A 12,807-nucleotide genomic window follows, 5' to 3' on the forward strand; every position below is an offset into this window, starting at 1 on the left:
ACTGCTTATTTATTTAAATACTGTGGCAGTCATATTTGGGAGTTTTGATTCCTGAGGTTGACTTGACCCTAAACCTAAAAGTTATTAGTTTTTACTCCGATTAAACAGCTGGATTGACTTAAATTCTGAGAAAAGACAGTGGAGTCAAAGTTAAATGTTCTTGTCTTTTATCAGTTGCTCACATTATGCACTAAGTTTAACAAATTGTTTTCTTTCTTTCTTTTTTTGCTTTGTTGTTTTGGGTTGCATTTTAAGTTAGTTTAGTCAAAAAGTGGATGTCAAATATAGTCAAAATATTGGAGTTCTGACAAGCTTCACCTTTTAAGTTCATCAGCTTAAAAAACCTGAAGAAGTTCTGCTAACTTCTTCAGGTTTACAGTGTTGCTTTGCATAAACTCACAGTTCAATGTAAGCCTCATAAACCTTAAACTAGACCTTGATGTAGCCCATCAACTCATCCACTGTCTAAAAATAAACTCCTTTCAGCTTCCTCCCTTCAGGTCAGCTTTCTTCTGATTGGTTGTTGATTGGTTGGCTGAACAGGTGTGTGGGCCTGTTGTTCTGACCATAAAAAAAGAAAAAAAGAAAGAAAAAATGACCATATTTTGGCTCACAGGGATGACTTTTTCATAGGCTGGCCTCTTTATTTGATAATTCTGCCATGTTTATTATAGGTGTCCAACAGTATATGACACACATAGCTTGCTGTGCATGTTGCTGCTCATTTTAGTTCCACGGCCGCATATTTGAATTGTTTTAGTTGCTTAGTTGCTTTTTTTTGTCTTACCAAACCCTGAAACTACACAAAGGGTGGCATAAAAAAAACATCATTGGCAATGTGCTCTCTATGTTTATTTCACCTGATCATTGATCGTTCCCTTAGTTCCCAAGAAGGGGGACTGTGTAACCCATTTCCCCCCCTTTTTTAGTATTAAATCCATGAAAGTCAACATGGCTTTGCAATTTTATTGCATTTTCAGTAGCAAAACAGAAACTGTGCATTACCCCCCAGTTTGCATTTTCATGAACTGTTACATAACCTCTCGGCATTAGACCAGCACACATCATGAAACCGAGGAGTGTTAGTCGTTTTTCTTCTTTCTTTGCCCCTCCCCTGCAACACGGCAGGTGCCTATGGTGGAGGGAGGTCGGGAGGATGGCGGTGGGGTGTCATCCAGCAATAAAAATACATTTATACGCGTTGAATCTTTCCACTTTTAGACCATTAAAGTCGCACTCATATTTAATCAGTCCACTGGCCGTTGACGCAGCGTTATCCAGAAGGTGTGTGTCACTATGTGCACGGACTGCCTCTGCGTCGTCTACCATCTGCGCCCCTCCCTCTCCGAGTCCCAGCATCACCGACAGCCCCGCGATGCTGTCATAACCAACACGTTTATCGTTGACGACGCAGAGAGGGGCTGCCGTGTTTTCTGAATGGTAACTGTGATCGGGTTGCATTGATTCCTAAGCAGAATACGGGCCTTATGTATGTATGTGCGACCACCTTCGGAGGCATAACGGGCTGCTCGTTACAAGCTGAAGCCGTTTCTTCGAGGATACGTGCGCGTCATATTTTATAGGCTATAGCTAAGGTCCATGTGAATACATGCCTTTAGATGTCGGGAGGCTTTCCGAGGGCAGTACTGAGCTATAAAAGTGCGGCAGCGATGTGCACGTCCGACGGCCACACGGAGCGAGCACAGTGAGAGACCGTTTGTGCCACTGTAGTCTTTGACTTTTCAGCTGTCGGTCACAGGCAGGGTTCAGGCTCTCCGCTTCAGCTCCTCACTTGGTTCACCGCCTGGTTTTATGCGACGTCATGAGTTGATCGCGCCTGACAGATGTTGCTGTGTTGCAGATGCACAGGCATCGCTCCTCGCGTTCTTCTCGCTGCTGTTTAAGCGTTGATTAGGTTAAATAATAATAATAATAATAAGAAGAAGCTGATTATATTCTAAATGTTAAGCCCTCGCTTTGCTCTCGGACAGATCGCAGCGTTCATTTAGTCTTTGTGATTGCATAAAATGATACCTGGATCCGCCGCATCAATGCTACCGTCAGCAGAAGCCGCGAAACTGTACCAGACCAATTACGTCCGCAACTCCCGTGTGATCGGACTTCTGTGGGCCATCTTCACTATTCTGTTCGGTATTGTTAACGTGACCATCTTCTCGCAGCCCTATTGGATTGGAGATGGCATGGATACGCCGCAGGTCGGCTACTTCGGCCTTTTTCATTATTGTATTGGAGATGGAGTCTCCAGAGACCTGACCTGCCAGGGTAGCTTCACCGAGTTCTCCGCTATCCCCTCTGGTGCGTTCAAGGCCGCCTCCTTCTTCATTGGAATGTCTATGATGCTGGTCGTCACCTGCATCGGCTGCTTCAGTCTCTTCTTCCTCCTCAGCACATCTACCGTGTACAAGATCTGTGGCTGGATGCAAGCAGCATCAGGTAAGTGTCCTTTTGGAGGCTAGCTCACCGCCACTGCTTTTTTTTTAAAGGTATTTTTAAGTATGAATATTATCTAAATGTAAAATGCCTGGAAGAGCTTAGAAGCTGGCCAACTGTTTTCTGTGTATGCTCTGTTAGGCTCAAAACACTGGGATGGATCAAATTTTGATTGATGAGTTGATGAGATAAATTAATTGGGAGCGGCCAGGGTGAAAATAAACAGTCTCCAGGATCTCCCCGGGAGCTGGCAGTCAGCCCTCCCGAGCAGACCGTGCTGTCCATGGTGCTGAAGGGCTGCTGAATGCATGACCAACATCGCTTGTGTATTTACAGCCCGAACAAGTTTCTTTCTGAAAGCATGGATTACAGTTTTAGTAACATATGAAACATCGTCCAGCTCACGATTAAAAATAAATTTAAAAAAACCCTGTTTATTATTAATAGCCATTAAAAACTTTGATTGATTTTCTTCCTTGTATTTTTCTTACATTTGAACAATTTCAAAAACCTTGTGCCTGCATCAATGAGAACTCCAGTGTTTTGGATTTCATGGGATGTATTGTAATAATATAATCACAGCAGAGTCTCCAGTGCTTTAGCGTAACCAGCCAAAAATGTTTATATGCAATCTTGTCTTATTTGTAATGCAAAACCACATGGAAAGTGCACACCTATTCCCACAGTCATTAGATAGCATGATGCAGGAAGCTAGCCGGGCACACACAAATTTAGATTAAAAAGTTTCTTTTAGCTGAAAGCCGCAGAACAACATAACATAAGCATTAAATCACATGCTATGTTGGTAATATAGTATATCACATGTATAGTTACAATGCAGCCCAATTTAATGTAACTTGCTATATGCAAATGATCTTCAGCCTGTCCTCACAGCCAGAAGACGTGTGTGTTCTTATATGTCAGAGCTGGTTTTCAAAATAAGTCGAGGTCAGTCTTGCAGCTGTTGGCAGTGTATTCTCACTAACGGTGGGCTGATGTCAGTGGCAGCAGAGGCCTTGATCATCTGAAGAGTTCAGACGCTGCCAAACATCGGTTCTAGCTCAGCTGCACTAGTGGTCGAAGCAGTCGGCTTGCTGTTTGCAACAAACAGAAATGAGGCAAACTGGAAGGGAGGGGGTATTTGGAAAGGCTCCAGCTCAGTGTGTTATGTTTGGGCTGAATTAACGCAATAAACCCGTCTAATAAGAAGACCGCTGGGCTTTGTGCTTCTGGAGCTAAGAGATGAAAGAGAAAGCCAAAAGTAGAGACCCTGACCACAGCAAGTTGGCACAGCGATGCCTAATGAGCAAGCGTGACTGTTTAGCACTGTCAAACTTTGTTACACTTAGAATCAGCTTAACCTTCAGCTGACTTCACTTATAGAAGACAGGTGGCCCACTGGCAGTTACAGTGCAAGTCATAGATGGTGATGAATGGCAGCTCAGGAATGAGTATGTATGTACAAAATAAAGTGAATACAAAAGGGTTCTTTATTAATTCCTTTTCCTTTATCTTATATTTTTCACTTTAAAACATTTTGGTAGCTCGGTAAATGACAAATCTCATACCTGTAAAGCAAAGTGAAATTAAACCTGTCAGCTGGTCAGCGGTAGCTTGTTGTCACCCATCCCTGCTGCTAGATTGGCCAAGGACACAGTCAGTATTCAGAGCACTCTCCGCTCCATGGCACCAGCCTTTCTCTCTGCTTCAGCAATCATCCTTATGGGTGTCTTATAGACATTTTTACTGGGTGATATGGCTGGTATGAAAACACAGCATGTAACAGTACCATGCCTCATTGAGTAAAAGGTCTATTCAGGCACACTAACTGAAAATCAAGGTCATACTTGATGCGTATACGTAATTTAAGTGATACTCTGTATGCCGGTTTTGCAGCAGCTTTCATAAATCCCCTTGGGCTGAAGTCAGAGGCTGGTGGATAAAACACTTAACATAGAAAACTCACGCTGTTGCACAATGCTCCTGGCCAGCGAATCAGCGTGTGAGAACGCATCTCTAGCCATCTTTTCTGTGAAGTCCAGGTAGAAACGTTGAATGTTTGATGAGAAGGGGAACCAGCAGGACACATTAGAAGTCTCAAAATGCCCACCGTTGCCAAACAAAGCTGAGTGCAGAGAGTGCTCCAGCATCCAGCCGGCCTTAGATGGGCTCGTACCCTTCTATACTCTCCTCAGCAGAGCCATTTCTGTCTGTGCACCTGCACAGGTTCATGGCATGTAGATATAAGTGTGTACAACCTTTTTCTCCCCCTCATAGAGCATAAGATAGCAAAATATATGATGCACGCACAAACACAAATACGCCATTTTCCAGTCTCCTTTTCAAAACGTTGTTTCATTGAGAACTGCAAAATGTGCCGCTGCCTCTCACTTCCTCTTTTCTGGCCTTTAACTGCAGTTCTTCAGGGGTCTGCACACCAATTAACTACATATACAGCGAGGTCAGCAATAATTACTTCACTGTTTTATAGACTGACGTGCGTACTTTGCCTTGTCGGCTGGGCTGACAGACTTTTTCTGTAGTTCGCGCTGCAGTGTCTGTTTTTGAGAAGAAACAGTGTGAGTCATACACGTGAATGAGCAACACCTAAGCTCTGTAAAGCAGGAAATAATGGGCAGACAGAGGGTGACCTATTTGGAAATATACAAACAGGTTCGTTTTCAAAGGACTTCAATTTCATAGAGGTCAGGTTTCTACTTTTCCGACTTTCCGGAGTCATAGGTTTTCAAGAGGTTGCTATCTATTATATTGAGGTAGCCCTATTTTGCCTAAGATGTTGCTATATCACAATAATTAAAAATAATAGTAAAAGGCTTGTATTCCTGCTTTCCCAATATGACAAGTTAGTGTCCCATAAAAAGACAGTTTATGCTTAATTAGATAAAATATTTAATATATACACTCGCTGGACACTGTATTAGATAGAAATCAGGTTGGACCCAATTTTGCCTTCAGACCTGCATTTATTCTCTGTGGCATGAAGTCAACAAGGTGCTGGAAACCTTCTTCAAAGATGAAGAATGAAGATGAGTTGATTTGTGTCATGGTGCCTTATCCTGCTAGAAGCAGGCATCGGAATTTGGGTACACTGTGGCCATGAAGGCATCAATACTCAAGTAAGCTGTGGCATTTAAATAATGCTCAGTTTTTTACCAAGGAGTCTAAAGTATGCTAAGAAAATATCCTCTGCACCATTGAACCAACACCAGTCTGAACCACTGATACGAGGCAGGATAGATCCATCTTTCATGTTGTTTATGCCAAATTCTCACACTACCATCTGAATGTTTTAGCAGAAATCGAGACTCATCAAACCAGGCAATGTATTTCCAATCTCCTACTGTCCAATTTTGGTGAGTCAGTGTGAACTGCAGCTTCAGTTTCTAGATCTTAGCTGACAGGAATATATCACCCACTGTGCTCTTCTGCTGCCATAGCCAGTCTGCTTTGAAGTTGTTATGCATTCAGAGATTTTCTTTATTTTCTGCATGACTTGGTTGCAAAGAGCAGTTATTTGAGCTGCTTATTATTAACTCAAAGCAGTCTGGTCGTCTTCCTCTGACTGACTTCTAGGTCACTTCACTCAGGTAGGAATCTTATTAGCAAGTGTTTTTTCAACCACACCCCAAGTTTATTTTTCAGCTCCTGATCCAGACATTTTCTTCCGCTTATCCTTGTCAGGGTCGCAGGGGGTGGGTGGTGGCCATCCCAGTTGTCTTAGGCAAGAGGACGGGTACACCCTGGACAGGTCGCCAGTCTGCCGCAGGGCTAACACATAGAGACAGACAACCATTATCGGCAGTTGAGAGTTACCAATTAACCTATCTCCACTAACTGCATGTCTTTGGAATGTCGGAGGAAGCCGGAGTACACGGAGAGTTCCCACCATGCCACCGTGCTGCCTAACTAACTGGTAACTCCTGATCCATTCGTTAATAACTTTCTCACTGAAGCACACTGAGTCACAGTACTTGAGCGTGAGTCACAGAAAGCTAGAAAAGGAACAAAGTGTCACATGTTGAATATGGGATTAGTTTCTCATCAAACCAAAGTCACCGAGTTCAAACAGATCAAACAGGATCATCACATCAAAACTTCAAACCTCTATGCATCAAGCGGTGGTGAAAAAGGACAATGAGAATATTAGGAACAAGCGGAGGTGATGAGAAAAAGAAAAAATAATAAAGACCAAATAGTAAAAGGTTTGGAGGTAAACAAAAAATCCAGGTCAGAGACAGAAGGCAGACAGAAAACAAATCAGACGACAGAGCTCAGCGAAGACGAGCTGGTCTTTCTGGTCACCTCAGTCTCTCTCCACATATTTCTCTTTGTATCATTATCTCTGTTCGCTGTTGTTGGCTTTTACTCCCATAGTCCATTTGCTCTATTGAGAGGCTTGTTGTGAAAGGAGCTTTAAATCCTGGTTGAATGTAGAGGTGGAAAGTGGTTGGAGCTCAGCATGAGAGCAGCAGTCATTAAGCTGCACTTGTCACTGCCGCTGGACCAGAAATGCTCCAGCTCTTTAGAGTAAATGCTGCAAATGAGAACTTTTGTCCAGATACAAATCAGACTTTCAAAAGCAATCTGAGGAAAAGGCTGATTTTGATGCTTTTCCTAGACATTTCAGATGTGTTCCACTTCTCTACATGTTAATGCATGTCCATCCCTCCTCAGGGACTGGTACACTTTTTTTAGCATTTTGCTAAAGAAGTCCAACTCCTTCAAGCTGCTGTTATGAGTCACTATGCTATAGCAGCATACAGCATATAAACGACCTACATTTATATTCAAATTGTTAGAAGATTTAAATTTAATTTCAAAAAGTGATAATACATTTTCTTCAAAATTATAAAGAAAAGGAAAGAAACAAGCAAAAATAAATTATACATTCACTTTCAGCATTTTCAAAGTGTTTGATCACTGTTTGCTAAAATAAGATAAGATAAGATAACCTTTATTAGTCCTACACGTGGGAAATTTGTTTTGTTACAGCAGGTTAAATTGGGTTTATGGCATATTACAGCTATACTTTACCTGCACTTATTAGTGCACCAGCATCTCCAGGCAATTGTTGTTTGTCCATTTTTGACATCTCTTTTTTTCTATCAGTATTTCATGTCATCCACACAACTCCATTTGTGTAACTATGATTGCAGCTGTGACAGAAAGTTATCCTTCTTTAGACCTTTTTGAGATTTTGCTGCAGTCTGTTACCCACGTGACAGAAACAGAAACTGTGCCCAGTCACTTGCACTGCTGCAACTCTGTACTAAACAGAGTAATGTGTCTCAACAGTACATTAAAATAGAAACCCACTGTGGCAGATTTGAGAAACAACTTGAAACAACACAGGACAGTACTCTCTGCTGTTACTGCAGTAACACACAGTAGTGCCTTTCACTATAACACCGGTGAGAAAGGAAAACTGCATACCTCTTTATGCCAGGGGACCGGGAATGAAATGACAAACGAAAGGAGGAGATCTGAGAGATTTCGAAACAGATATATGAATCTTTTTCAGGCTAAAAATGGCTTGAAAATTGGCTGAAATCTACCATGGCCGTGTGGGAACATTGGCAGTAGCGGTGAGGTCGTAAAGTGAAATAAACTGGCTCAGGAGTTACAGAACTGATTTATCCTCTTGCTGTTTCTTCTCAGCGTAGCAGTGAAACTCAACCTTTTTGCAGCAAAATAAACTGGATGCTCAACACTGCTTTATGCACTAATCCACACCTTTGCAGCACCCGGCTCAACAGTCGAAGGTGAAATTGGCACACTTGTCCTCCTTGCACATCAAAAAATCGAGGAACGATCTGCTTGCTTTCTTACCCATTTTTCTCACGTCCACCCAGGTACTTTGTTTTCAAATCACCTCTCCGTTAACACTGTTCCATCTCTCAGTGTTTTGTAATTAAAAAACACACGGTCACTTGAACCATCTAATTATAGTCAGAGGGAGGCAACTAAACTATCATGTATGCAGCTCACACTCCTGCTGATTGTGGACAGGCGAAGAAGATGGATGAAGGATATTATCCTGCGTGGTGGTGCAGTGGTCAGCACTGCTCCCTCACAGAAACAAGTGTTCTGGGTTTGACCTTCCAGTGTGGACATTGCATGTTATCCCTGTGCCCACGTGGTCTCTGGGTGCCCTGATATCCTCCCACAGTCCAGAGACATGTTTGGTTAACTGCTGGCAGTGAATGAGCGATGAACACAGTGCATAGATTAAAGTGCTTCGAGTGGTCAGTTAGACTATAAAAGCCCCATATAACTGCCAGTCCGTATCTACACACCACCATGCACATTGCACATTGAAGCATGGTAATTTGCATGCATGCAATGCACGCGCTCCTCTTTGCAGTGATTACAGCACATACCAAAGCGAGGTCTATGCTGTTTTTGTAATGCATACTTGCTGATTTAATTCTACTATGTGGTTACAGAACAGCTGGTTTAATTTAAAAACCGCAAGACTGCCTATCTGGAGATAAAAACCAGCAGATCAATGCTGATTAATTAGCCCACACTTTGTGAGTTTGAATGTAGCAGCGTGGAATACAAAACTCAAAATGCCAGCCAAGTCATCATCATGACTCCCCTGTGTTCAGTGTCCCTGTAGCGCTGCAGGGTGTGGAGTATAGATTTGCCGGAGTTAATCTCTGTGATCTCAGAAGTGGCCTGGCTCAGGCCAGAGCTCCGGCAGGGGAGGCTGCTGATTTATTCCACAGGGGGGGGATGAGGTGGGATGGCAAGGGCACAGTGACCTAGAGTGTTAAAAAAAACTTTGCATGCTGTAGTGATGAATATGTGATGCACATGTAACTTCTCAGTGCATTTGTCTAACAGCTAAAAATACTATTTGCTTTGGAGGTGCAGATGCAGCAGATATATATATATGATAACATTAACACTGACCATGCATAATCAGCATATTTTAATCAACAGGTTTTTCTCTCTACAGCAGGCCTGACGAGCCTATTTTCATTTTCAGTTCATCAGTGCTTCATAATTGCTTAGACCAACTCAAGTAAAACCTGACCAGTAACTTTGGTGCCTAATCCTAATCAGTGAGTGAAAGTGAAAACCTAAACAACTCAGCAAGAGGAAAAAAGCTAAGCATACCCAAAACAAAAAGGTTCCAGCTGGACTCCAACCACTGTCTCCTGGCTGGATGATGCTCTGTCCCGGACTCTCATTCTGTCTTGGGTGAATGCTCCCATTGTTAAATGTTCACTGAGAGAGCACAGTCCTGCCTAAGCCGTTGCTGTTTTGCCTCCATCGTCCCCGAACGGGTGACCCAGTGAGTATTTGTCACAGAGAACTCAAAGGTCTCTTTTGATCCCCATTGCCCTTGCCAATCTTTATCCTCTGTGGAGGTACAAGCTGCATCTGGACCTGTTACATAAGCCCATCACCCCAGCCTGACTCCCTCCTGCTCTGCTCACTGCAGTTTACTCCGCGCTCCTCCCATGATTCCTCTCCCCCGCTGCCTGCATTCTCTACCTCTGTATCCTCACCTAAGCTGCCATATCTCTTAAGTGCAGTCAACTGATAATTTCCAAGAAAAGCCTTTTCTACTGTATGTCTAGCTTGCTGCAGGGCATTTACATGCTGATCTTCTTTTTAACTTCAATCAATGTGTAATAATGAGGCTCTGACCAGATGGCGTAAGAATCAGGGGACATACACTCTGTCGGGGAGGAGGGATTTAAACAATATCCTAGATAGCTAGAATAACAGTTACTAAGAACTGAACCCTTTAACCCCTCATCTATTGTTTAGTATATCTACTTTATTTAATAAAAATTGCATCACCGATGTTATTGAGCCTGAACTGCAGTGCTTTCAGATTTGATGCAACAGAAAATTAAGCGCATCATACATCTATTTTAGTCATAGTAATAGTGGGCAGCCTCTTATGGGAATGTTCAACCTTTGAAAATGATGCGTTGATATAACAAATATGACCTTGACCTTGACCCAAAACAAGTGCTCTAGGGAGGAATAGACACACACATGCGCACAATAGAGTTATTCTTCAGTGCAATCCAGCTGCCTGTTGTAAGTGATTGACTAAATGATTTTTTTGTGTATTAGCACGTAGGTGGTGGAAGTGACACTGCATCTTTTTTGTCCTCTCTGCTTAGACAGAGATGCTTTTTTTCCCCCCATCTCAGTTTTTTTGGATTCAGGTTTATTCTGAAGCTGTAGCCAAAATTATATTGGGAAAAATTTCCTTCTTGTAGAGTTTTATTCCCTGTAGTAGAAGTCAGAGTGCTTGCTGTAGCATATCCTGTATGCTGTAAATGCAATTTGCTCTTGAAGGAAGGTTATTTGCTACATTACAAGATGGTTAAAAAGTATTTGCAAGACTTGCCCTGACACAGAACGGAGATAACGCGATGAAATAAGCCATCGCCCGCTCCTTCTAATCCTTTCAAATGAATTGATAGGTAAGCTGTGGGTATTATGTGCTCGATGTGCAGAAAATTGCTGAAGATGTTGACAGAGGGGAATACTCAGAGTGCCTGGAAGCTCCTTGCTCCCCTCCAGCAACCATCAAGTTTTGCCAGCAACTGAAGCAGAAATAGATTTGGACTGTAGACAGCTCATCTCGATGAGCATGTTCCTCATCTTCCAGGGGAGCTTGTCAGAGTAAGTTTTAAAAGTTTATCTTGCTCCACTTTCCACTGTATCCCAGACACTTTGGAAATATGCTTTTAAAGAACTTTCTTATATTTGTGCCCAGCTGGGGTGTCTTAAAGTATATCAAGATCCTGATATAAGAGTATCAGTTCTCCTACAGCCACATATAAACGCCGCAACAGTAATACTTTCTATCTATATATTATTAATAGCTCTCTCATTATATGTATAATTCCTCCTCATAAACCTGCATCATGAAGTAAGCTTATACTGTGTGGAGACACACTTTCACACTCCGTTTAGCCACACTGTATGGATCATACACCCTTAATTACCCCATTTATCTAATAGCAATTATGGCATATCATTGTCATGGTTTTGGGCCATCTTTCTTGGGTACTCATTCACTCATCTATAGAGCCAGAGAAAAGTCTTAATTGTCAAGTGTGAAAAGGGGATTCATCATGCCCACATTAGAGGCTGAATTTGCCATGGGAAAGATTGTATTAATCAGTCTCATTTTACAACCTCATCATTTGAAAATTAAGCTTACAGAATTGGACTGAGTAAATTAAGTATTAAATTATGACAGTGCAGATCATCGTCACATGGATATCAAGGCCTACATATGTTTCTTTCTGATCATTCAATGGTACCATGAGGCTTTACTTGCTCTTGGATTCAGATGTAGAAGTTCTGGCATTGGTAATCTGTTGAGATAAATGAGATGTAGACTACAAATAAAAATACAGCGCAGTGAAGAAGTATTTACCCTGTTTCTGATTTATTTATTTTTCTTTCTGCATGTTTTTCATTCTTGCTGCACTGATATCCAATTGCTGTTATCATCATAATAATGTTGATCCAGGAAAAAAATTGCCACGACCAATAACGTTGTCTGAGCATGCGGTTAGCATTAGCCCAGAGTCTGGCTAATGCTATTAAAAACACTCACGAGAAAGCCAAGATGAGTAACGTAAATTTGACTAAAACCAAACCTAACTTGATAATATATTCATTATATTGTATAAATTAATCAAGAAAACACTTGAAATAGTTGCTATTTATCCTATAAGAGAGTTTTATATAAACAAAGGATTTTTTCCCTACAAGGCAGGAACAACACCACCACAAGAATATCAGATACACCAACACACATATGTTTCAGATGACCAAATTCTAGTATTAGATAAATATAACCTGATTAAATACAAAATATAGTTTTTAAATGATGATTTTATTTAAGGGACAAACACTGACCAAATCTTCCTGGCACTGTGTGGAAAGCAATTTCCACCCATGTTAAATCATGAATTAACTGTGATTAACCAAGTTTTGGGGGAAAGCTGAGTTCAATTTTAATAGCCAAGCCCGGGTCTGATTATTGCCAGAGCCGTTGAATCAAGAAGTCAGTTAAATAAAAACTGTGTGAAAGTGAAGTAGATAAGCAACACATGACACCGAGATCAAGAGAAACTTAAAAGCAGATTAGAAACAAGGTCATTGACATCTATCAGTCTGGAAAGGATTACAAAGATATTTCTAAGGATTTAGGACTTATCAAACCCCAGTGACAGCCATTACACTGAAATAGAGAAAACGTGGAACAGTGGTAAAACTTCCCAGGAGTTGCCAGCATGCCAAAATTACTCCAAGAACTAAACAACACAGGAGGTCACAGAACAG

General features: G+C 41.7%; 1 protein-coding gene across 1 annotated transcript in view; it reads left to right on the top strand.

Moving 5' to 3' along the window:
- Window positions 1-1,317: 1,317 nt before the first annotated feature.
- The window catches only part of LOC109194158 (LHFPL tetraspan subfamily member 3 protein), a 37,499-nt gene continuing 26,009 nt past the window's right edge, over window positions 1,318-12,807 (top strand). Inside the window, exon 1 of the mRNA XM_005450900.4 lies at window positions 1,318-2,454. Coding sequence (XP_005450957.1) covers window positions 2,028-2,454 — 427 coding nt within the window. The 5' untranslated portion in view covers window positions 1,318-2,027. The remainder of the gene's footprint in view (window positions 2,455-12,807) is intronic.

This window comes from Oreochromis niloticus, linkage group LG7, assembly GCF_001858045.2.
Source record: "Oreochromis niloticus isolate F11D_XX linkage group LG7, O_niloticus_UMD_NMBU, whole genome shotgun sequence".
NCBI classification, from domain to species: Eukaryota; Metazoa; Chordata; class Actinopteri; order Cichliformes; family Cichlidae; genus Oreochromis; species Oreochromis niloticus.